Source organism: Scyliorhinus canicula, chromosome 11 (genome assembly GCF_902713615.1).
Source record: "Scyliorhinus canicula chromosome 11, sScyCan1.1, whole genome shotgun sequence".
Taxonomy (NCBI): domain Eukaryota; kingdom Metazoa; phylum Chordata; class Chondrichthyes; order Carcharhiniformes; family Scyliorhinidae; genus Scyliorhinus; species Scyliorhinus canicula.
In genome coordinates, this window is record NC_052156.1 from 165,561,296 (window position 1) to 165,588,526 (window position 27,231).

Below are 27,231 nucleotides of genomic sequence, written 5' to 3' on the forward strand. Positions count from 1 at the left end.
CAGCATTTTCTCAGCTTCTTCCCCGCTGTTACCAGATTCCTAAATGACCCTCTTATTGACTGACCTCATTAACACTACACCCTGTCTGCTTCAACCGATGCCGGTGCTGACGCAGTTACATTGTATATCTTGTGTTGCCCTATTATGTATTTTCTTTTATTCCCTTTTCTTCCCATGTACTGAATAATCTGTTGAGCTGCTTGCAGAAAAATACTTTTCACTGTACCTCGGTACACGTGACAATAAACAAATCCAATCCAATCCAATCCAATCTTTGGTTTCAGATTCCAGCATCTGCAGTAATTTTCTTTTATTAAGGCAGCTGCCAAGAAAGTGATCATTCCCAGCTCCTTCTCAAGGAGGTGGGTCTTGCCAGTAACGCCCACATCCCATGAATGAATGTTGCATTCTTTACGCCACATAACCTTAATCTCTTACCCCAAGACTTACTGAATAAATACAGTGTGTGGTCTGATACTAAGTCAGATAGACGTCAAGGATCCGCATTGAATTTCTACCTTGCGGCGAGTTCAGGCACGGGAAATCTGTTATGGACAATATCAATATTCTCAGACTGCAGTGACACCCCTTTTCAGATCACCTCTATTGAGCTGCTGCTATCCCACCTCCAGCACCTGCTTAAAAATTAACTGGAAGTATGCCAAGAATTCTTAAGCCTTGTGGTGCCCAAACTCACCAGAAATAAGAACATGAGAACTAGGGGCAGGAGTTAGGCTACCCGGCCCCTCGAGCCTGCTCCGCCATTCAAAGAGATTATGGCTGCTCTTTTTGTGGACTCGGCTCCACTTACCCGCCCACTCACCGTAACCCTGAATTCCTTGACTGTTCAAAAATCTATCTATCTTTGCCTTAAAAACATTCAGCATTGTAGCTTCAACTGCTTCACTGGGCAGGGAATGGGTCTTCACAGAAGGTGTCCTTAGTGGGTCCATGAATTTAACATTTACTTGAAGATTCAAGCTTCAGGAAAGTGCAGCACGAGTACAGGTTTTCTACAACTCAGCCACGCCTCTGCTCTTCCAAGTGCATTTGTTAACTGAGGATAAACTGTGAAATGAACAATCATGTCTGGAAGTTCACTTGTTCAAAACATTTCAAAGTCATCTGCAGGTTATTTCTGTGATGGATTGACATTATTCACAACATGGGCGAAATTCTCAGACCCCCTGCAGGGTCGGAGAATCGCCCGGGGCCGGCGGAAATCCCGCCCCCGCCGTGGCAGAAATTCTCCGCCACCCGGGGGCGGGAATCACGCCCCGCCGATCGGCGTGCCCACCGCGGCGATTCCCCGGCCCGCGATGGGCCAAAGTCCTGCCGCTGAGAGGCCTGATCGGCGGGCAGGCCAGTGCCGTGGGGGCACTCTCTTTTTCATCCGCCGCCTCCACCATGGCGGAGGCGGAAGAGAATCCCCCAACGCGCATGCGCCGGTGGTGACGTGAGCGGCCGCTGATGCACCGGCGCATGCGCGAACCGTCAAAGGCCTTTCGGCCACCACGCCGCCGGGCGGCGGGCGTCAAAGGCCGTTGGTGCCACTTTAGGCGCCAGTCGGTGTGGCGCCAACCGCTCCAGCACGGGCCTAGCCCCTCGATGTGAGGGCTTGGCCCCTAAAGGTGCGGAGAATTCCACACCTTTGGGGAGGCACGACGCCGGAGTGGTTGGTGCCACTCCACTACGCCGGGAGCCCCCCCCCCCCCCCCCCCCCCCCCCCCCCCCCCCCCCCCCCGCCGGGTAGGGGAGAATCCCAGCCCCATATCTGCAAAGTGTGAAAGAACCTTCTGCTTTTCCACTAAGTAAATGAACAAACTTTACTGCAATTCACAAATTACAAAAGCAAGAAAATATGTATTGACTGCCGATAAATTCTCACAATGCAAAGAAAAATCATTATTCACCCTCCCAAAAGTCTCCAGTGCAACAATGCTGCATCAAAAGCTGACTTCCTCATCCCTCCCAAATAATTCACTCCCCAGAAAGCTGGGGCGGAATTCTCCCATCGGGAGAGTCCCGACACCGGAGTGAAAACCGGAGTGTTTCACTCCGGCGTCGGAGGCCACTCCCAGCCCCCTATTCTCCCACCCCCGGGGGGCTAGGAGCGGCGCCGCGTCATTTACGCAGCCAGCGGCACGTAAATTACATCACCCGCGCATGCGCAAGTTGCAGTCCTCCCCGTGGCCGCCCTGCAAGGAGATGTCGGATGGATCTTGTGGGGCGGCGGAGGAAAGGAGGTCCTCCTTCAGAGAGGCCGGCCCGCCGATCGATGGGCACCGATCGCAGGCCAGACCCCTTTTGAGGCCTCCCCCCGGTGCAATAACTCCTCTCCCCTCCCCACAAGCCGCCCCCCCCCCAGCGTTCCCGCCGGCAGCGACCAGGTGTGGACGGCGCCGACGGGAACCTGTCGTGTTGGGCAGGCCGCTCGGCCCATCCGGGCCGGCGAATCGCGGCTCGCCCGTTACAAACGGCGAGCGGCGATTCTCAGACCGGCCAGCCGTGAATCTCGCTGTGCCGGTTTGGGGGGGGGGAGAATCGCCTGCGAGTGCCGGGGCAGCATGGCGGGAGTCGCTCGCCGCCCCGCCGATTCTCCTACCCGGCATGGGGGGGGGGGGATTCCGCCCCCTATATAATGTGCGTTCTGAGAAATGTTCTGCTGTTCTATTAGGGATCGTTGACATATTACTGACTCCTCACACGGAATAAATAGGACAAGACAAACTGCAATGAGTCACCCTAAGTTAGTTAGATCACCTAAAGGCACAAACCATTTGGGTCTGCAGCTAAGCTCCCGAGCAGTGAAAATGTCAATGTTCCTCCTGCCCACTGGTCAATGCAACTTCATTTGGAAAGAACTTTTGACTGAGTGAATAGTGTACATTCTCTTCTAAACCGACCACAGAACCACTTGCACGCATGTTCCAATTAAAAATCTGGTCAGTCATTCTCCAAGAGAAGTGTTTAACAAGCATGAGAACAATATAGCTGAACGGAGTTAAACATACTTTTTTTTAAAAATAATTTTTATTGAGAAATTTTGATTTTATACAACATTGACGCACCTTAGTAAAATACCGAAAATAACAATAATATTAACAATCGTATACATTCGCCCCATCCCCATGAACAACCCAGCATTTTAACAACAACGCATATTAACACACTATAAAGTTACAGAATAAACACTACAATAATGCACCCCCCCCCCCCCCCCCCCCCCCCCCACCCCCCGGGGTTGCTGCTGCTATTGACCCAGTTACCTATCTCTGAGCCAGGAAGTCCAAAAAAGGCTGCCATCGTTTATAGAACCCTTGTATTGATCCTCTCAGGGCAAATTTGACCTTTTCCAATTTTATAAATCCCGCCATGTCACTGATCCAGGTCTCCACGCTTGGGGGCCTTGCATCCTTCCATTGTAACAGAATCCTTCGACGGGCTACTAGGGACGCAAAGGCCAGGACACCGGCCTCTTTCGCCTCCTGCACTACCGGCTCTACCGCAACTCCAAAAATCGCGAGTCCCCACCCTGGTTTGACCCTGGATCCAACCACCCTCGACACCGTCCCCGCCACCCCCTTCCAGAATTCTTCCAGTGCTGGGCATGCCCAGAACATATGGGCGTGGTTCGCAGGACTCCCCGAACATCTGGTGCACCTGTCCTCACCCCCGAAGAACCTACTCATCCTAGTCCCGGACATGTGGGCCCGGTGCAGCACCTTAAATTGGATGAGACTAAGCCTCGCACATGAGGAGGAAGAGTTGACTCTCTCCAAGGCATCCGCCCAAGTCCCGTCCTCTATCTGCTCCCCGAGTTCCTCCTCCCATTTAGCCTTCAGCTCCTCCACTGACGACTCCTCCACCTCCTGCATTACCTTATAGATGTCAGACACCTTCCCCTCTCCGACCCACACCCCCGAAAGCACTCTGTCCATCGTCTCCCGCGAGGGCAGCAAAGGGAATCCCTCTACCTGTCGCCTAGCAAACGCCTTTACCTGCAGGTATCTGAACATGTTCCCTTGGGGAAGCCCAAATTTATCTTCCAGTTCCCCCAGGCCCGCAAACCTCCCGCCAATAAACAGGTCCCTCAATTTTCTGATGCCCGCCCTTTGCCGCCCCCTGAATCCCCCATCCGTGTTCCCCGGGATGAACCGATGGTTGCCACCCAGTGGAGCCTCCATCGAGTGAGTTAAACATACTTAACACACCCTTAGTTGCATCAAAAGGAGGCTGCCTTACAATAATTAAAATGGCCATTTCAGTAGGGTGGAGACAGCATTCGGGAGACACTGATTTGCCGATTTTTATAGTTACGTCCGTACAACAGTCACAGAAGGTTTACAGCAATAACTATCCAGAAAGATTGTCAAGGGCATTTGAAGAATTTAATGTTTGAATAATTTGATCCAATTGGCCTTCCAGAACCGAGATGTGATTTTTATTAATAAGCTTTTTATAAAATAGTGTGTTTGCTAGCAGGCTAATTAACTATACAAGTACAATTTTATAAGCTCAAAAGTACATTATAGGATAATAATGATCACCTAATGTGTTTATCTAAATTGATCTCTCTGCTATTTTAGCATAACATTAACCCATTTACGCTCACACGCTGTATTAAACAAAGGACAGAAAAATTGCAGCCAAGCATGTTAAATGTTTCACTGCTAACCATTATCTTAGAACATCACCTCAATGTGTCCTCTTACACCATCTTTCCAATTTGTAACTCAATAAGGTTTAGGCCCCAAAGGAAAAGCACAGATAGCTGAGTTACGGATCAGCCATTACAGGAGATTGTTTGTAGCTTTTTTCCATTGTTTTAAAGAACTTCATTTACAGCTATAACAGCAATGTGACTCAAATCGAGGACCCTGGGCAGTGGCAAAGATCATTACTAACCAATCTACCATTCAGGGGTCTTAAGTACATCATGAAGGAAGCTCATCAATGTCTAAATCATTCTGAACCACGTACTTAACCTATTAGTGCTACAATACACAGCTGCTTACCTCGAGTGAAAGCGATCCCTTGTATGGATGCAAAGCAAAGCAATAATCACTTGCGTCCAGAACTTCTCAGACACAGTGGGGTGTGATTCTCCCAGCCCGGGGCCGGGCTGGAGAATCCCCGCAACCGGGCCACATCGCCCCGACGGCGGAATGCGATGCTCCGCAGAGCAGAGAGTCGGCGCCGTTGCCACCAGCGCGTTTGGCGGCCGCTCTAAAACGGCAGAGTCCCACCGGCGCCGTCCATACCTGGTCGCAGCCGGCAGGAACTCTGCACGCAGGGTCAGGGGGGTGGCCTGTTTGGGGGGGGGGGGGGGGGGGGGGGGGGGGGGGGACTCCGACCCCGGGTGCGGGGGGGCCTCCGATGGGGCCCAGCCCGCGATCGGGGCCCACCAGTCGGCGGGCCGGCTTCTCGCTCCCCGGGCCTATTTTCCTCCGCGCCGGCCCCTGAACTCCCGCGCCATGTTGCATCGGGGCCGGCGCGTTGAGGGAAGCCACCGGGCATTCGCACGTTGACGCCGGTGCCACTGCGCATGTGTGGATCCCGCGGCGCACAGTTCGCGCCGGGATGGGAGGCGGGAGCGGCGTGAACCACTCCAGCGCCACGCTGGCCCCCTTTAGGGGCCAGAAGCGATACTCCCAGCGGCCCGTTCATGTCATAGTGAAACGCGACGGTGTTTCCGACGGCGTGGACACTCTGCCGCCAAATGGGAGAATCCTGCCCAGTGATGTCTGTTTCTGCTAATGCATCAAAACCTAAACTATGCTTTCCTGTTGAATAGATTACTGACAGTTTACATTTACTTAATGACACAACCACACTGCGTATTGTTATCCTCAGTTCCTATCTCATTGTTCTCATACTGCAGGACTCACTACAAGCTGCGAATCCCCTTCACAATGCATGTTTCATATTATTCAGCCCAGCTCCCCAAGGCAAAGACCCATTATTCATGTTACTTGTGGTCTGATGGGGCTGGTTAGATGACATCACCTGTTGTAAGAGTTAATACAGGAAGCATTTTTGCCAATCAATGCAGTTTTTACCCAGATGCATCACTTCTGGCTTTCCTATTGTCAAAGTGGAACACTAAACTCCAAGTAATGAAGAATGAATGGAGAAAATGCACCCCCGCATATCTAACAGCAATCTTTGATTGGATTTGCAATAACATCAGAGCAATTACAATTACAGTTTACCAGGATGTTGTCTGGCCTGGAGGGTGTTAGCTACATGGAGAGGCTGAATAAACTCAGACTGTTTTCATTAGAAAGATGGAGGTTGAGGGGTGACCTGATAGAGGTCTACAAGATTATATAGGGCATGGATAGAGTGACTGGACAGGCACTATTTCCCAGGGTGGAGGGGTCAGTCACTAGGGGGCATAGGTTTAAGGTCCGTGGGGCAAAGTTTAGAGGGGATGTGTGAGGCAGGTTTTTTACACAGAGGGTGGTGAGTGCCTGGAACACGTTGCCAGGGGAGGCTGTGGAAGCAGATACATTAACGGCGTTCAAAAGGCATCTCGACAAATACACGGATCATAGAATTTACAGTGCAGAAGGAGGACATTCGGCCCATCGAGTCTGCACCGGCCATTGGAAAGAGCACCTGACTTAAGCCCACACCTCCACCCTATCCCCGTAACCCTACCTTTTGGATACTAAGGGGTAATTCAGCATGGCCAACCCACGTAACCTGCACATCTTTGGACTGTCGGAGCACCCGGAGGAAACCCACGCAGACACAGGGAGAAAATGTAAACTCCACACAGTCACCCGAGGCCGGAATTGAACCCAGGACCCTGGAGCTGTGAGGTTGCAGTGCTAACCACTGTGCTCCATGGGCTGGGATGGGTATAGAGGGATACAGTACGAGGAAGTGCTGAGGATTTTGGCCAAGGTCAGTATCACGACCGGTACAGGCTTGGAGGGCCGAAGGGCCCGTTCCTGTTCTGTATTGTTCTTTGTTCTTAATTAAAGGGATGTGCCACGTCCACTTAACACAGGCAGCGCAATGAATAAAAACAAGAAATAATATCCACCCTGCAACTACGAAAGTACGATACAATGTTCATAGACTCTCAGCCCCCTCTTTAACACATCACGCTAGTTTGAACGGCATCAATTCTGCCATTTCTAATAAAGAATGTTAACCGACCTCCATCTCTCAGATGCTGATAAACCTCCAACACTATAGATTGCTATATAGGATTTTAAAATGTATTTTTAATGTTATTTTCTCCCTGCACAGAGTTTAAGTATTTATTTCGATGTTCAGTCACAATTCGTGGCCGGATACGTTTGTTAGTTTTGAATCATTCTTGTTGTAGACAGGGTTTAAAGTTGATGCTACACCTCAATGCCAATGTCCAGGCACTGAGCAGCTGCCAATGTGCCAGTAGACGGATGGTGGAAATGAGAATTCACTGCTCGTGGCAGCTGTTTGCAAATATTAAATGTCCCATTTGACCTCAATTTTAATGTGTCTATGCAACAATGCAAAACCAATCAAAACTACGATTAGCAATTAGAGCACATTTCCCACATTGAAGGAGCTTCTGTAGGGAAGATACTGGGAAATGAATATTTAGCGCATTAAGAAAAATATGTTTTTATTGTAATCCACAGTTCTCTTCTTTGCCATGCACATTTCACAACTTAAAGGGTTGGGAACCTTTGTGGAATTCTTTATCCCAGAGAACTGTGGATGTTCAGCTGTTGAGTATATTCAAGATTGGTTTTTGGATAGTGGGGGAATTAAAGGTCAGGAAATTAGTGCGGGAAGTTATGGCCAGGGTATTATGGGATGGCAGAGCAGGCTTGAAGGGTCCCACGGCCTCCTATTTCTTCTAATGTTGCTTCATACTGAACAGTTATAAATGGTCCCCTCTTGTGTTCCCAACATATCGAATATACAGATTAGACTTTTCTAGGCTCTCATTAAGGCCATCTGCAATTCCCTTTAAACACAATGACCAATTCGGAATAACCACTTGTCTTAAAAAGAAAACCGGGAATATGGAATGGATCTGCAGACTACAAAGTTAATCCTGGTTGCACTTGGCCCAATTGAGATTCCTCCTGCCCCCATTAAGGGATTAGTCAAGAAAAAACAATTTTCCCCACAAGATACTTTTCAATTAGATACATTCTTTGGCTAAATTCCAGAAGGCCAAGAATCATCACGTTCTGCACAGTTGGCAACCGGTCATTTCTACCTGTGCCTGTCCTAATGCTGTATGGGTGTTTCCCTCATGGGGGAGCCTAGACCCAGGGGACAGATTTTCGGGTTAAGAGGTCACACATTTACGGTGGAGAATGGATTTTGTCTTTCAGTGGGTGGTTAAACTTGGAGATTCTCCACCCCAGGTGGCAGTGAAAGCTGGGTCATTGAATACACTCAAGCCTGAGATCGTCAGATTCTTGAACGATGGGGGGGGGGGGGGGGGGGTGGTGGTCAAAGGTCAAGGAGACAGGCAGAAAAGTGGAGGTGAGGCCAATATCAGATCAGTCATGGTCTTAGTGAATGGTGCAACAGGCTTGGGTTGGACAAAAAGCCTAATCCTGCCCCTATTTCTTAAGTTCTTATCAACCTTTATCCTGTTCCAAATATAGCTACATCACTGGAAGTTTCCACTAATAGGAGGTTGCCACTGTCTTGTTATGCTCTTAGTGTAACATAAGCGGCTTCCTTGTGGCACACTTGACAAAGGAAGGATCAGATGTGGAGATAACTTCAACACGTTTATTAAACTATTTACACTTCTATAACTCAGGTTCGACACTACTGTTAATCCTACTATAGCTACTCAGACTGACTAACCAGACTGCTACAGTCCACATGGTGGGAGTGATATTGAATCAACCCTGTGTCTTTACTCACTGACTGTCTCCACTGGAAAGAGGCAGATCATGTGTGTGGTGTCCTTTGTTGAGTTGGTGTAATGCCCTCCTGTGGTCGTGTCACCTCTGTCTGTATCGTGAATCCATTGGTCGTGTCCTATCTAACTGATCTATTGGTTGAGTGTCTGTGTGTCATGTCTCTGGTGCTCCCTCTAATGTCTAGCTAGTCTACATGTATTTACATTAACCCCTTGTGTATTTACAGTGATGGACATCACCACAGCCACCAATCCAAAAAGACATTCTTCCTACCACATAATTGAGCAACACGGTTTATGAATTTCATTGCTGGTGTGATGCCAGCTACCTAGGCCGGACATACAGCAATCAGCTGATGAAATAACGCAGCATGTTACTTTGGTTGTTCGTAACAGGCAGAGCAGACCGTACTCATCCAGCCCATGCTCGCAAAACCCCCGCAAACAAATCTACTGTTGGATGTAGTTGTTATTGGGCAGCATGTGTTGAACAATCCTGAGTGCACTAACAGCTACACTAACAACCTGTTTAATACAACCAGTTGAGCTCATAACGTGGTTCATTTACTCTTGCTAGAAGTGACATACATTCATTCAGAGGGACCCAAACTCTACATTGTACCTTTCCGAAACTGCCTGGGAGCTTCTGTATGGCAATGGCTCAACCAATCAGTGTCAACTTGCGAAGTAATCAGTACTCTATCCTCCTGTTTAGCACAGGGCTAAGCCGCTGGCTTTGAAAGCACACCAAGCAGGCCAGCAGCACGGTTCGATTCCCGTAACAGTCTCCCCGAACAGGCGCCGGAATGTGGCGACTAGGGGCTTTTCACAGTAACTTCATTGAAGCCTACTCGTGACAATAAGCGATTTTCATTTTCATTTCATTTCCTGCAGTATAAATTGCTGTGGTCATTTCAAATTTGCCATTCCTGGTTTTCCTGATGAGTGGAAGGCAAAACATTTTGGCAATACCTCTCTTTTCAGTAATATTTCAGTAACCTTGTTATTCATTCAGCTCTATTGAAAGGTAGAAATTGATAGTATTGATTGCTCCAAATTGGAATGGTATTCACATACATAGTAATCTGTGAGGTAAAATATCATTGTCATCTCATATTCACAAGACTGGTTAATTTTAAGCTGAAGTCCTGCACTCACAGTCCAAGCACTATCAATGAGTCACTCCAGCTACAATGAGATAATTCAGTCTCACCAACGCAGTGCATCAAAATGAAGCAAACGTGTTCTGATGAGGAATCCTCATCGGGCTGAAACATGGTCCGACCAAATTCCCAGGGTTTCTGATTTTCGGGATTTAAAGGGCGCAAGCTGGTTTAGGTTGTCGGCTTGCACTCCCATCCTGGTCGGGATAGACATTTTCTAGCCCTCCACAATTCCCATGGAGTTGGGCCAGCTTTTCAATGAGTCATGATACAGAGATGACATGAACCACAGTCAGTACGAGGTGAACTTTTAATGGTTACGTTCACAAGGCCCTTTTAGAACCCCCTTGACAAGGTATGCCTCCTCACCTATCCCTATTGACCCTCATCCCCCCCCCCCCCCCACCTCTCCCCCCCCCCCCCCCCCCCAGCCTCATGCATGCAATGCCAAGCTCTGTTCCCCGAAACAACCCTTATGGCCTCTCACAACCCCCCCCCCCCCATCCTAACAATTCTCATGGTCCCCCCTGCCCCCTTTGCCAAGCTATGACACTTCCATTAGCATGCCCATTCACCAACTATGCACTGTTTACAACTCTATAGTGCCAAAGCAAATATAAGCCAGGTCATACAAAAGAAATGCTAATCTTTTGGCTATATGGCCCTTGTTTGGCTAATAGAACAGGCTTGGGAGTGGCCAATTCATTTGATGATGTAATGCAGACTTCTGCAATAATGGCTGTACCTGCAGAAAGAAAGGAAAATTGATGACAATTGAAGGTTAGTACAGGACGGAAGGACAAAGCATCCAGACAGAGGGATTCCTTAACATTTGACAAAGAGTCTTTGGGCTCGAAACGTTCGCTCTTTTCTCTCCCTACAGATTGCTGAGATTTTCCAGCATTTTCTCTTTCGTTTTGATTCCTTAACATTGTTCTCTTGTATAGAGCTTGATTAAATTAATATTGCAACGTGATTGCTCATGGCAATCACCAGGAAAGGAAAGGCTTTATTACTGCAATATTGGTCTTTATTCAGTTGATTCAGTGTCACAGCCGAGTGAACAGATTTCTTTTCAAGAACAGGCAGGAGAAGAGTTGAATTTTCTTGGATTTTCAGCCATTCCCTCTTGAGAGGACGTACAACCTGTTCTTTTTTATTCGTACTTGGGATGTGTCCGTCTCTGGCTGGGTCAGCGTTTGTTGCCCATCCCTAATTGCCCTTGAACTGAGCGTCTCGCTCGGCCATTTCAGAGGGGGAAAGTTAAGAGTCAACCGAGTCGCTGTGTGGGTCTGGAGTCACATGTAGGCCAGACCGGGTAAGGACGGCAGATTTCCTTCCCTGAAGGATATTAGTGAACCAGATGGGTTTTTACGACAATTGGCAATGGTTTCATGGTCATCATTAGACTCTTAATTCCAGATTTTTATTGAATTCAAATTTCACCGTCTGCCAGGGAGGGATTCGAACCTGGGGCCCCAGAGCATTACCCTAGGTCCCTGGATCACAAGTCAGTGCTAACCACTGTGCCGCCAACTTGGGAGGGCACCGTCCAGGTGGTGGTGTTCCCATGTGTTTGCTGCCCTTGGGCGGGATTCTGCGGGAATCGGCGGGGCGAAGGGGTCTCGGCGCCGAGATGTGGCGTGAACCACTCCGGCGTCGGGCCGCCCCAAAGGTGCGGAATCCTCGGCATCTTCAGGGGCTAGGCCGGGGACGGGGCGGTTTGCAACCTGCCGGCCGGTGGAGAAGGGGCTTGGCACACGCCAACCGGCGCCGAAGGGCCTCCACCAGCTGCCGCGGGTTGGCGCATGCGCAGGAGTGCCAGCGTGTGCTGGCGTCACCCCAGCGCATGCGCAGGGGGGGGTTCATCTCCGCATCGGCCATGGCGGAGGACCACAGCAGCCGACGTGGAAGAATAGAGTGCCCCCACAGCATAGGTCCGCCCGTGGATCGGTGGGCCCCGATCGCGGGCCAAGCCACCCCCCCCCCCCCCCCCCCCCCCCCCCCGAGGACCCCCGAGGCCGCCCATGCAGCCAGGTCCCGCCACTAAGTACCTACTCTAATTTACGCCGGCGGGACCAGCCGAAAACGGGCGGCCACTTGGCCCATTGCCGGCCGGAGAATCGCTGGGGGGCCACTACCAGCAGCCGCTGGCCGGCACGGCGCAATTCCCACCTTCCCACCCCGCCAAATCCCCGGCGCCGGAGAATTCGGCAGCTGGCGGGAGTGGGATTCACGCGCCCCCCCCCCCCCCCCCCCCCCCGGCGATTCTCCGACCCAGTGGGGGGTCAGAGATTGTGCTGTCTCAGGAACCTTTGTGAGTTCTGCAGCACATGTTGTAGATGGTACATACAGCTGCTGCTGTTCCTCAGTGGTGGAGGGAGTAAATGTTTCTGGTGGGGTGACAATCAAACGGCCTGCTTTGTTCTGAATGGTGTCAAGTTTCCTGAATGGTTTTGGAGCTGCACCCCCTCCAGGCAAGCGGAGGTTATTCCATTGCACTTATGACGTTAGGGAATCAGGAGACCTGTTACTCGTTGCAGGGTCCCTAGTCTATGACCCGTCCTTGTAGCCACACTATTTGTATGGCTGGTCTCTTATTGGAGATGGTCATTGGCTGGAAATTGTGTGGTGTGAATGTAACTTGCTACTTCTCAGCCCAAGCCTGGATATTGTCCATGCTGTATTTGCATGTGGAATGCTTCAGTGTCTGAGGAGTCGTGAATGGTGCTGAACATTGTGCAATCATCAGCGAACATCCCCACGTCTGACCTGATGACGGAAGAAATGTCAGTGATGAAGGAGCTGAAGATGGTTGGGGCCTAGGACACTTCCCTGAGGAACTCCTGCAGTGATGTCCTGGAGGTGAAATGATTGCCCTCCAACAATCACAACCATCTTCCTTTGTGCCGGGTATGACTCCAACCAGCGGAGAGTTTCCCCGATTCCCATTGACTCCAGTTTAGCCAGGGCTCCTTGATGCCACACTCGGTCAAATGCTGCCTTGATGTCAAGGGCAGTCACTCTCACCTCACCTCAGACATTCAGCTCTTTTGTCCATGTTTGAACCAAGGCTGTAATGAGGTCAGGAGCTGAGTGACCCTGGCGGAACCCAAACTGAGCGTGCGTGCGAGGTTATATTTGGGGCTGAGGTGATCCAAAATAAGCCTGTTGGGACTTTAACCTGGTGTTATAAGACTTCTTACTGTACCTCTGTTCTGCCATTAACACATTCTGCTCTCTATTTGTGCCACTTCCAGCTCCCTTCTCAGCCTTAATCATTTCCAATTCCATTCCCTTTGTCTTTCTTCCCACGACAATCATAGAATCATAGAATTTACAGTGCTCATTTAAATAGCCAACTTTAGGGCCACTCACACCACCCTTGTCCCCACCCTGCCCTGCTGGTGCAGTATTATGGGGAGGAACGGTGGCACAGTGGTCAGCCCCAGGGTCCCAGGTTCAATTCCAGCCTTGGGTGACTGTGCGGAGTCTGCACGTTCTCCCCGTGTCTGCGTGGGTTTCCTCCGGGTGCTCCGGTTTCCTCCCACAGTCCAAAGACGTGCAGGTTAGATGCCCTCTCCTTTCTTTCACATCCTCTGACCCTCTTCTCTCCAAGCCCCTGATTTGCCTGCCCTCCACCCCCTCCAGAACCCTGAGACCCTTCACCCCCCCGACGACCCCCCCCCCCCCCCCCCCCCCCCCCCCCCCCCGTCTCCAGAGTTGGCCAGTGGCCCCTGCCCCCCTTGGACTGCCTGATGCTCAGTGGAGGATGTGGTGTTGACCTCCTCCCTCCCTCTCGGAGGTCACGGCCTGGTTTCTGTTTTTGAAAAGCAGCAGTAATTCACACCAGCGTGACGTCACGCCTGGGGAGTGGGGAGATTCGATGAGGGCTGAAGGTGCGACATTAACCGCACTAAGTATCCGGTAATGGTTTAAAAATCATGAAAATGAGGTCCGCGCCCATCCTGGGCGTCCTGGTCGCATCATCGGGGCGGGCCGGGACGATCGCGATCTTCTGGCGCAAATCCCGTTTTTGTTCTCTCGCGAGATTCAGCGGCCATGACGGGCTTTACGCCTGCAGCTAACGTGGCTGCTAAATCCCGCCCTATGCCCGTGAGGAGTTCGTTTGTACTCATATGTGTGAGGTTGTGATGCCGTGTGTGTTCAAATTCGCCAGTGTGTGCCCTGTTGATGGAATGTTAATTAAACCCCAGCCTCGTGAGTTGGGCAGCGTTCCATTGCCTCGAATCAGGTGACTGATGATGGTGGAGGGCTGGAATGTAGAGCAAATCACCAGCAGTATGGCACAATCTTAATCCCCCCCCCCCCCTCCTTTCCCAACATTATCGATGGACAAGGGAGGGGTTCACAACTACCCCTAATTTAAATAGAATGCAAAATAGAGGAAGACAGAAACATTTAGAAAGTATCAATGACTAAAAAATAATTGTCACGTATTCATTTGAATTATGATATGAACCTTCCCTTGCACACGGCCTGACTGTTGTGTCTGAATCACATTTCCAATTTGCACTCTAACTGGTCTCCCTTTACCTAGTTTGTGTGTCGGTCTCCAGTTAAGGCGCAGTCAGCTCCGTGTCGTCCCACATCTCTTACACGGGGAAGGAGGCAGTGGCAGGAAAACCTTTGAAAATCGGAACTGCATACCTTAGTTGCCTAGTGTCACACATTCCACATTCGATGCTGAACGTGGAAACTGGAGGGAAAAGTCAAATAGGAGGAAAGCCTTTTGTTTTGGGTCTTTTCGCCCTCCTTTATCAATGCAATATGAAGCCACCGCGGAACTCTGCGGCACCCTCATTATGTGAAGAGCTTTGAACTTGTTTCTCTGGCGTTTGGGAGGGGATTGTAAACACTCAGTACACCTACACTGTCACAGATTCCTGCTGCTGAACACCGTAATCTCTGTAAAAATCAAACAACAAATCAGCACCATCTATCGGCTCTGCAGCTGTTGTGGGCAGATGGCAATTTAATAAGTGCCTCGTTATTGTCATACCTCTTAATGTAATGCTGAATTCTACGGGGCTTTCTTTTTTTTATTGTTCCAACTGTCGCCCCAAAGGCCTCAGCATCGTACAAAGCAATCGGTCCCATCCCACTCGTTGCTGCTCTGCGGGATCCGAGGGTGGCGTCTCCAGGCACCTTGTGAACGAGTGGTTTATCTCCGTCCCTAACCTCCACCGTGATCTGACATAACAGCAAGCTCCCCCATACACATTTGGCCCTGTTTCAACATCTGTCAGCTGGTGAGGGGAGAATTCGATCCAAATTGATTCCACAGTTTAACGTCCTTTTGTTTCCTCTCTCGTGACGTCACAAGAGAATGATAAGCAGAGAGAGCCCGTCGGTTTGAATGCAAGAAAATATCAATATTGCCCGGAGTATACTCAATTGTGCTTTTAACATCAGCCTCATTGAAGGAGATTTTCAAGTCAACACAGATATATTGCCTGATCGCACGTGGGTGCCCCATTCTGGACCTGCGCTGTCACAGGCCATAGTAATTACTTTGTCCCTTACAGTAAACAGAATCTCAGTCTTTATTGTAATCATCAGTAAGACAATTGAGAATGGATTCTTCGAACAAAACAAAGGGGTAATTCATTAGCCACCAGCGTCAGTAATGCCCACATGTCGCTTCCAAGCCCCGACATCACTCAATATTACGTCGCTTCTTTCAAAAACTTCCCCGCACGCACGCACGCCAGCGAAAAGCACAATCGTAGAAATTTTCGACTGTCCAAAAAAAATTTGAACAGAACCTTTCCAGCCACGTGGGTTGGTGGCTGGAGAATTCTGGCAGCCCGCTGGAAATATTCTTGTTACACAGCACATATTTTACACAGCTTACTGAGCATGCCCAATGAACCCAGCCTGTTCCACGATGTAAAACTGTGCACTCCCCTGGGGAATATGACATCTTCCTCAGCTGGAAAACACTGATCAATGCAGGGCCTTTGTTTATTTATTTATACCTCAGCGCCATAAAATTTCAGCTGGATCTGAAATAAAAATGAAGCGTCCACTCACGCAGCACAAATGACAAACCTGAAGCGTTACCGAGGGGAAAAGAAAGACAAATTTTTCAAGAGGCTTTTGCAATCACAGTGGGGTAGAATATCTTGTCAGTTCAGCAGAATCGCTTACCATAAGTAAGCTGAAAGCTGGTTCAGGGGCAAGATGTACGGCCATGGTCCTCTCCTCAGTTGATTTAACGGCAAACCCCTTCGCATTAAGCAACTTTCTGGGCGTTGTGGGTTTTATGGGGGGGAGATTATCCAAACACCTGCAATTAGCAACAGAAACAAAAATTGGACATGCCAGAGAACAATGCTTAAATACTGCCTGATATCAGCTGAGCAACAGAAAGAGCAGCACATAGGAGGAGGGAGGGGTGAGAGAGGGAGGGGTGGGAGAGTGAGGTGTGTGTGTGTTGCGGGGGGGGGGGGGGGGGGGGGGGGGGCGCAGAAAAGCTTAATTAGATTTTGAAAAGAGAACAGTGACTACATCTCTTAACTCAACCTGGAAGCAGCTGGTTCCGGAGAAGATGCTGGGAGATAGCGAGCAGAGTGCAAACAGCCCAGCCGTTCAGGAGCAAAGGCACGGAGCAGGTTACCGCGCACCTGATCGACAGGCAGCCTTGAGCAGAGCACTCTGTGTACTTAAAGCTCCTGCTCATTAACCCTCTGTTCTCTAGTCATTTAATCAGCTCGATATGACTGTTCCAGTTTCAACACATTCCAATCGAAAATATAAGAACGGGATATCGTGCTGAGGTGTACTGCTGTTCCTTATCCCAAATACGGTGCACAATGAGGATACTTCCAACACACAGGCACCATAAATACTTCGATATGTAGGAGGGTTATTAATCACAGCACTGTGCACTCACTTTATTCTATTTAAATGAGGACTAGGTTCATTAGTGGCCCTTCACCTGATCGAATTCTCCATCTCCTTCGTCCTTCCAAAATGGACCAGAAAGCAACATTTCCCATGGGTCACCCACACTTACTGGAAACGTGTTAAGCTTTGTTGAGCACACTTTGCTGCACCGGAGGAGCTCTCACAGACAAAGGACTTCCAACAATCACACTCGAGGTCTCTCTAATCCTAATGGAGGCTGCACAGAGCCAACAGACCACTCGACTAATGAAAGGGGTGGACCGGTAATAATTTAGGGCAGAAATGGCCGGCTAGCCCTCAGAGCAATAGACGGCTGGACTGCCAAAAACCCAGACATGCTCAGATCAGTTTTATAAACGCTGGCTACTGTAAGTCTAGACTTATTATGTAAATGTTTACATGGATCATCCACAGGCTGTCGTGGCGACTTGGTATAAAATATTGAACAATCTGTAAAATATTCAGATCTCTAATGAGCTGAAAAAGAACATTAAATCCTTCTTAAGACCCAGCTGGTGTAACAGTTCAGCCAGTTTTTATTTAGTTTCCCCAGTCGGTTTTAGTTTAAATTATTCCTTCTGAACTGAAAGAAATCAGAAGTGTGGTGTTGGGGTGATGTCATCGGGCTGGCAGTCCAGCGGCCCAGGCTAATATCCTGGGAACAGCGGTTCAAATCCCACCACAGCTGCTGGTAGAATAGAAATTCAATGAATTAGATCATCGGAAAGCTAGTCTCAGTCATGGTCATCGTATTCTGCTCACTCTGGTGGTGACCTGGAGGTGGAGGGACGGGATGGAGGGGGGGGGGGGGGGGGGGGGGGGGTACTGAATTAGTTGGGATGGCAGCATACCTGAATCCTGCCACTGTTCTCCACCAGAGTTAGGTTCTGGGCCGGTTGACTTTCACCCCCCTCCCCCTCCCCCCCCACCTCTCCGCCCCCTCCAACGCCCCTCCAACCCCCCCACCAGGTTAAGGGTCTTATCTTGCTCTGTTGGTACAAACCCGGTTGCCGTGTGCACGGCAGCTAAAACAGTGCCGGCGGGGGGCTGAGGAAACTGGTGGGGGTGGCAAGGGAGTGGGTTCATGGGGCACTATCTGGCGGCCGGCGCCATGTTATACGGCGCGACCATAGCAGGTCGTCGGCGTGCGCATGCGCGGCCACTGACCCGGCAAATCTCCGGCCGTTTATGTCAGGAAGGCCGCGTGCTTTACGTAGCGAGGCCGCTAAACCCCCACCCCGGGGCTAGGTTAGGCCCTGGAGAATGTGACAAACTGGAGATGCTTGTGAGCAGCCACTCCCCACATACCCTCGTCCCAGCCAATAAAATGGCACGGAGCAGAGCGGCCCAATGGTCACTGATGCAGAGCTTGACCGGATGGTGGATGCGGTGGAGGAGAGGTGGGTCACCCATTTCCCAGGATGGACAGGAGGCTACCGGGCCTGGGCAGCGGTGCTGAGCACACACCCACACACACCCCCACACACACCCCTCACTACCCACCCATACACACACCCCCACACCCACACACACACCCCCACACACACCCCTCACTACCCACCCATACACACACCCCCACACACACCCACACACACCCCTCACTACCCACCCATACACACACCCCCACACACCCCCACACACACCCACACACACCCCTCACTACCCACCCACACACACACCCCCACACACACACCCCCACACACACCCCTCACTACCCACCCACACACACACCCCCACACACACACCCCCACACACACCCCTCACTACCCACCCATACACACACCCCCACACACACCCACACGCACACCCACACACCCACACACACACCCCCACACACCCACACACACACCCCTCACTACCCACCCACCCACACACACCCCCACACATCTCCACACACATCCCTCACTACCCACACCCCCACACACTGACACACACACCCACACACACACCCCTCACTACCCACACACCGACAGACACCAACACCCACACCCCCCACACACACACACCCCCATACAAACCCCCACACACCCACACCCCTCCCCACACATCAACACCCACACCCCCCACACGCACACACACCCCCCACACACCAACACCCACACACCCACACACACCCCCCACACACCAACACCCACACCCCCCACACGCACACACACCCCCACACACACCCCACACACCCCCACACACACGCACACCCACACACACCCACACACCCTCACACACCCACACACACCCCCACACACACACACCCACACACACACCCCCACACACATCCACACACACACCCCTCACTACCCACCCACCCACACACACCCCCACACACCCCCACACACACATCCCTCACTACCCACACCCCCACACACTGACACACACACCCACACACACACACCCCTCACTACCCACACACACCCACACCCCTCACTACCCACATACCAACACCCATACCCACCCACCCCCACACACCCACACACCCCCCCACACACCAACACCCACACCCCCCCCACACACACACACCCCCATACACACCCCCACACACCCACACCCCTCCCCACACATCAACACCCACACCCCCCACACGCACACACACCCACACACACCCCCCACACACCAACACCCACACACCCCCCACACACCAACACCCACACCCCCCACACGCACACACCCCCACACACACCCACACACCAACACCCACACCCCCACACACACCCCCCACACTAACACCCACACCCCCCCCCACACCAACACCCACACCCCCCACACGCACACACCCCCACACACACCCCCCCCACACACACCCACACCCCCCCCACACACCAACACCCACACCCCTCACACGCACCCACACCCCCCCCACACACCAACACCCACACCCCTCACACGCACACTGGTGAGGCCTTTGCCCTAAGAGGGGCAGTGTGCCAGGGAAGATGCCAATGGCCATGGTGCAAGTGTCCTTTATTTGGGGTGGGCTCTGAGGAGTGAACTGAAGAGTGGCAGCACCTGATTGGCCATTGATTGAGGTTGTCCACGCCCATTCCAGTGATGGGCCAGCTGGGGGGGCGGAGGGTTTCCAGAGGGGCGGCCTGGGTGGTCTCCCAAATGACCAGAGGCTGTTTGAACATTTACAGGCCACAGTGAGCAGCCAGGGGCCTGGAACTGGTACCAAACGGGTGCGTTTAAAACAAATACAGCAGCAAAGAGGGTCTGAGCCAGGCCCCCCCCCCCCAATCCCGAGGGGAACGCCCCCAATCCCGAGGGGAACGCCCCCAATCCCGAGGGGAACGCCCCCAATCCCGAGGGGAACGCCCCCAATCCCGAGGGAGACACCCCAAATCCCGAGGGGAACGCCCCCAATCCCGAGGGAGACACCCCAAATTCACTGATATGTCAGTAACTCGCTCCCCACTAACCGCTACGCCCCCCCCCCAGCCCCCAGCAGCCACCCCCCAGCAAGTGCTCCCATTTTCAACATTTTTAAAAACCTTTCTAAATTTCAGCTAGCTGGGGGGAACGAGCTACGGTACCTGCAGCTCAAAAACTTCCTACGAAAGGAGACAAGGACGTACCCACAACCGCCACGACAGACACTACTGGAAGACCTACTGGATGCAAGTATCCTAGAGAAAGGGAACTGTAGTGACATGTATGACCGACTGGTAGATAGGGACGACACCGTACTGGACGCAACAAGAAGGAAATGGGAGGACGACCTGGGGATTGAGATAGGGTGGGGACTCTGGAGCGAAGCACTGCATAGGGTCAACTCCACCTCCACGTGCGCAAGGCTCAGCCTGACGCAACTAAAAGTGGTACATAGAGCCCACTTAACGAGAACCCGTATGAGTAGGTTCTTCCCGGAGGTGGAGGACAGATGTGAGCGGTGCCAAAGAGGCCCGGCCAACCACGCCCACATGTTCTGGTCTTGCCCCAGACTTGTGGAGTACTGGACAGCCTTCTTCGAGGCTATGTCCAAAGTGGTGGGGGTGAGGGTGGAGCCATGCCCGATAGTGGCGGTCTTCGGGGTTTCAGACCAGCCAGATCTATTCCTGGGGAGGAGGGCGGACGCCCTTGCCTTTGCCTCCCTGATTGCCCGCCGTAGAATCCTGTTTGGCTGGCGGTCAGCAGCACCAGCCCAGAGCTGCAGGACTGGCTGTCCGACCTCTCGGATTCTCTCCAAATGGAGAAAATCAAATATGCCATCCGAGGGTCGGACGACGGCTTCGACAGAACGTGGGAGCCATTCATGCAACTGTTCCTGGGACCTGTTTGTGGCCAACGTACAAGAGGAAGAATAGTCGGGTGGCCAAGAATCAGGGGAAAATGGACGGGAATCGGGGGAAGGTAGCCGGGGGAGGGGTGGGGGGGGGGGGGGGGGGGGGTTACGGGCTCGGTATGGGGGTTTGATGGCTAGCTAAGGCCCAAAACCAAACTATAAATAAATGCCTATAAACATGTGCCTCGGCCATATTGGGGAATGTAAAATATGTATGCTGGCTAAAGGGGGCGGCCACAATTGTTGTTATGAAGATGCTTACCTGTAAATATTCATGTTAAATTTTTGTGTTTTCTTTTTTTTTTCTCTCTCTCTCTAATAATTTGTAATTTGTCATATATAAAATATGAAAACTCAATAAAAAACATTTATTAAAAAAAAATTTTTAAAACCTTTCTTACGCCTCCTCTCTCTCCCTCAGCAGCCATGACGCCCTGTCCCCGCTTGCAAATACCTGTAAGTGAACTGCGCCCGCTTGACCTCCGCCTGAGGGGTGGGGTTGGCGGGGTGGGGGTGCGTACTGGGTCAGACCCGCTAACAAATGTAAATGCAAATGGCGGTTTTGAATGTCACGCCAGCGCGGGGAGTAGATCCCGGATGACGAACCCAGCGGGGCGGGCGGGGGGCAGAGTGTGGCGGGCGGTCTGGTCGGTGTCCCGCGCGAACCCCGATTTCGTCTGGTCGCCCGGGTGTCGCGGGCGGAGAATCCCGGCCCTGGTAGCTGCTCTCAAAGGGCAATTCGGGGGGGGGGGGGGGGGGGCAACAAATGCCATCCTTTCCTCACAACTGTCAGCAGCATCATTCCAAACAACATGGCAACCCTTCACAATCCATGTTCCCAACTCCGAGGTACAACATTGAAACGGTTTTAAATCAGCCAATGGCAAATGTCTGATTCGCTATTTTAATTATTAACGTAAAGGTTGCCATCTCGATTACTCCAATGAGGACATAAATTCACTGATTTGTGGTGTCACCAGATCATTGAGATGTTTCAGGCACATTAAACCCATAGAGTTGGTTTCATGTTTCTGACATCAAGGTATCATTAACGTCATGAATATTGAATGCCAGACGGAGCTTTGAGGTGAGGTTTAGTGCTGACATTTTGGATTTTGGTGCAATTTGAGGTACTGAGCAACAGCTACTGAGACACCACAGAGGTTTTTAGCACCAGGAAAGCTCATGGTGCAACTGTAGATTGAACCTTGCAGCGAAATCACAGCTCAGCCTTCTGTGTATGAGACGGCACACTCACTTACAGAGAAGGACCCCATCGTATTCTCCCAGTGTCTCCGCCTCCTCCACAACTGACGACCATCTGCATATTGATGAGCGATCCCCAGGAACAATAGCAACAGTTAAGATAATCGAGGCCAAGCCAGACTCCTCGGCGCCAGCAGGAGCCAAAACAAAAGAAGCCAACGGACACTTAGGAACCGCCCATCGATCAGGGAACAGCCCCAGTATTGGGGAAATCAAACCAATCGATTGGAACATGGTCCTATCAATTGGAACCAGGTACAGGGTCCGCCCAAAAGGGCGCGAAGCCCCTGGGGACTAGAAAGTAGAGTCCCCAAGTGCAATTTGTTCTTCTTGGCAGGGTCTCTCAGCAGCTCGAAACAACCCTTGACAGAGACCTGCCTAGCAGGTAAGTGTCCAGTCAACGCACGCTACGAGATAGGCGCTCCTAACCCTTAGTCCATACCAGCTGGAAGCCTGCAGACTCAGGATCGAACGAGAGGCCAATTGTTCCCCTGACCTAGTGGGTCCCTTTTCCAAAGCTAAGTATTGGCCTGTTAGTGTTAGAAATAGTCTAGTGAATAGTATTTTATGCATGAGTAGCGATTGACTGTGTATATAATAAATGTGTTTTGATTTGAACCTTACTAACTGGTGTATTGAGTTATTGATCAGCACTTGAACTTGAACCTCGTGGTGGTATCATAAAGATACCTGGCGACTCTAGAGCAAGGTTATAAAACAGAGCAATTAAGTGTAAAGCTCACTGAGCAACATTTAGCAACACCCCGGCCGGTCAGCTCTCTGCAGGGACCACTCCCCATGTGACACCCTGGTCCACTCCTCCATCACCCTAACCCTTAATCCCTTCCCACGGCACCTTCCCTTGCAACCTCAGAAGGTGCAACACCTGCCTCTTTACCTCCTCACGATCAAAGGCCCCAAAACACTCCTTTCAGATTAAGCAATGTTTCACTTGCACCTCCTTCAATCTGGTCTATTGTATTCACAGTTCCCAATGCATCTCCTCTACATAAGAGAGACTAAACGCAGACTGGGCGGCCGCTTTGCAGAACACCTTCGCTCCGCCCACAGGCATGATCCCAACCTTCCTATCGCTGCCATTTCAACTCAGCATCTTGCTCCCCAATTTCCATGTGCCTGTTCTCGGCCTGCTGCAATGCTCCAGTGATGCCCAACACAAACTGGAGGAACACCTCATCTTCCGATTGGGCACATTACAGACTTCCGAGCTGAACACTGAATTCAGCAACTTCAGACTGTGAACTTTCCCCTCCATCTTGACGCCCCCACGTTAATTCTTTTTTGTTTCCTTAATCTGTCCCAATGCAACCCCACCCCTCCCCCACAGGGTCGTCTGTCACGTCTTTTTCGGTTTTGCTCCCACTGAGCGCCGACTGACCTTTGTTCGCCTGTGAACACATTCCACTATCTTACCTTTGCCACTATTAGCAATTCTTCTGTCCTTATTGCCACCATTAACACCCATTTTGTCTAATGTCCATGGCACCTTTGCCAATCTGTCCTTTGCTCCGACCAAACCCTGTCCTTCTGTTCCGCCCCATCTGCCTCTCCAACTCAATAATGCATCACATTTCTACCACTCTGTAGCTCTGTAGGAGAGTCAAGTGGACTGGAAATATCAATACTGCCGGACCTGCTGAGTTTGCCTGCCGCTTTCTAATTTATTATTTATTATTCTAGACTAGACCGCCCCCCTCCAGCCTGCGTGACTGTGCTGTGAGCTGACTGTGATTGGGTTTTCCCTAAAATAAAAGGGAAATACTGTGGATGTTGGAAATCTGGATGGTGTCGAGCTTCTTGGGTGTTGTTGGAGCTGTTCCCATCCAGGTGAGTGGAGAGTATTCCACCACACTCCTGAGTTGTGACTTGCAGATGGGGGGGGAGGGGGGGGTGCAGCCCCTGTGTCACCACAGGATTCAGAACCTCCGACCTGTAGCCACAGCCTTCATATGGTTATTTACATGGTTTCCAACTACATATTTTCAACATCACCTGACATTGTTCCCGTCTCAGCTCATCATCTGCTGCTGAAATTGTCACTCAGGCCGCAGTTACTTCCCAACTTGATTATTCCAATGTTCTCCTGGTTGACCTCCCAAACTCTTCCCTCCAGACTTGAAGCCGTCTAAAACTCTGCTGTCTGTCCCCTTGCCCGCAGGAAATCCCGTTCCCCTCTCACCCCTGTGTCCGCAGGCCGACACTGGCTCCATCGTGATTACAATATTCCCATATTTGTTTTCAAATCCCTCCATGGCCTCGCCACTTCCCATCTCCATAATGTCCAACTGCTCCTCGGCCCGCCAAGATACCTGTGTCCATCTAATTCTGCCCTCTTGTGCATGCCTAATTTTAATTGTGAACATATAAATTACAAGCAGCTGAAGGCCACTCAGCCCCTGGAGCCCGCTCCACATTTCAAGGCGATCATGTCTGATCTGACTGTAACCTCAACCCCACATGACCCCCCCCCGATAACCTTTCACCCCTTGTTCATCAAAAATCTATCTGGCTAGGCCTCAAAAATATTCAAAGATTCTGCTTCCACTGCCTTTTGAGGAAGAGAGCTCCAGAGACCTACAATCTTCTAAGAGGAAACATTTCATACATAGATACATAGATATAGAATTTACCGTGCAGAAGGAGGCCATTCGGCCCATTGAGTCTGCACCGGCTCCTGGAAAGAGCACCCTACCCAAGGTCAACACCTCCACCCTTTCCCCATAACCCAGTAACCCCACCCAACATTAAGGGCAATTTTGAAAACTAAGGGCAATTTATCATCTAACCTGCACATCTTTGGACTGTGGGAGGAAACCGGAGCACCCGGAGGAAACCCACGCACACACACAGGGAGGATGTGTAGACTCCGCGCAGACAGTGACCCAAGCCGGAATCGAACCTGGGACCCTGGAGCTGTGAAGCGATTGTGCTATCCACAATGCTACCCTGCTGCCCCAACTCCGTCTTAAATGTGCGACCCATTATTTTAAACAGTCAACCCGAGTTCCAGATTCCTCCACTGGTGGCCGTACCTTCAATTGCCTGAGCCTTGTGGTGAATGTAATTCACACTGTAATATATATTATACCATATCACTGTAAACTCGACATACAAGCAGTTGCGTTGCCCTACCACTAGGGGGAGTTCCACTGGGAATGTACAGGAGTTTATACTTGGGCTCCACCCTTGGCTCCACCCACGGCTCCTCCCCCTAGGCTGACGTATAAAGGATGATGCCGAAGAGCCAGCCACCAGTTCATCTGGAGTTCATCGTGTTACAGGCTGGCTCTGTTGTAAGTTGATTAAAAACACTGTTCGCCTCCTAAAGCACGTGTCTCGTGAATTGATGGTCACATCAGGCCTCAAGCTCTGCAATTCCCCGCTGAAGCTCTCCGTTTCTCCACCTCTCTTTCCCTCTTCAAGACGCTCGCTAAACCTCTCTCTCTGACCAAGGTTTTGGTCATCTGCCTTAATATCTCCTGAAGAAAAGCAAAATACTGTAAATGGCTGGATATCTGAAATAAAAACAGAGAATGCTGGGATTACTCAGCAGGTCTGACAGCATCTGTGGAGAGAGAAACAGAGTTTATGGTTCCTAGCCCAACGTGAAGACGAAATGTTAACTCTACTGCTCGCTCCACAGATGCTGCCTGACCCGCGGAGATTTTCCAGCGCTTCCTGTTTTCCTCATGTGGTTCAATGTTTAATTTTGTGTTGCAACGTCAAAAACGCTCCATAAACATAAATTGTTGGTGATACTGTTTCATTCAAGGATGTTTAGCAAATTATTCTCTTGTAGGTACAGGACGCGCTCAGAAGAACTGTCCCCAATTGCTGTATATTGGGCAGCATTTCAGTTTAAAGTTTGAACTTTTTGGAAAGAGTTTAGAATCATTGCCGTGTTTGATTTTTCTTTTACGGAACTTTTCTTTTGTATCTGTATTCAATCCTCAATGCATCTTCTACAGCAGCATTACTGGAAAACAAAAGATGTTATGCAGTTGTGTCTGTGATCTTCACATCACCAAGCAAACAGAACAACTGGCCTGCATACCTGTCATAACCTCAGATAGTCCCAAAAAGTCACTATTGCAATATAGGCAATACAGCCGATATTTGTACTGGCACGCTCTCACACACAGCAATGCGACAATGACCGGGTCATCCATTTTTATGATGTTGACCGAGGGATTAAAATTGGCCAGGACACCGGGGGAAAACTCTCTTCCCCTTGTTACTATCCCAGTTGATGTTGTAGACCGGGTGATTAACAGTGAGGCTGAGTGTCTTGGGTTAGAGGAAGATATCGACGGGATGGTGAAATGGGCAGAGAAGTGGCAGATAGAATTTAATCCTTAGATCATAGATCATAGAATTTACAGTGCTGAAGGAGGCCATTCGGCCCATCGAGTCTGCACCGGCTCTTGGAAAGAGCACCCTACCCAAGGTCAACACCTCCACCCTATCCCCATAACCCAGTGACCCCACCCAACACTAAGGGCAATTTTGGACACTAAGGGCAATTTAGCATGGCCAATCCACCTAACCTGCACTTCTTTGGACTGTGGGAGGAAACCGGAGCACCCGGAGGAAACCCACGCAGACATCTCGCAAGAGGCCTCTTTGGAGCATTACGATGCTCGGAACGCTTTGCGGGATCTAACGAGTCGCCCAGCGAG

General features: G+C 50.8%; 1 protein-coding gene across 2 annotated transcripts in view; it reads right to left on the reverse strand.

The window, feature by feature from the left end:
* The window catches only part of frmd4a (FERM domain containing 4A), a 734,343-nt gene that overhangs the window by 670,853 nt on the left and 36,259 nt on the right, over positions 1-27,231 (reverse strand). The window contains exon 3 of one of the 2 annotated variants that reach the window (XM_038811947.1): positions 16,234-16,372. The exons of the other annotated variant lie outside the window; for it this stretch is intronic. Coding sequence (XP_038667875.1) covers positions 16,234-16,278 — 45 coding nt within the window. The 5' untranslated portion in view covers positions 16,279-16,372. The remainder of the gene's footprint in view (positions 1-16,233; positions 16,373-27,231) is intronic. 2 annotated transcript variants of the gene reach the window in all.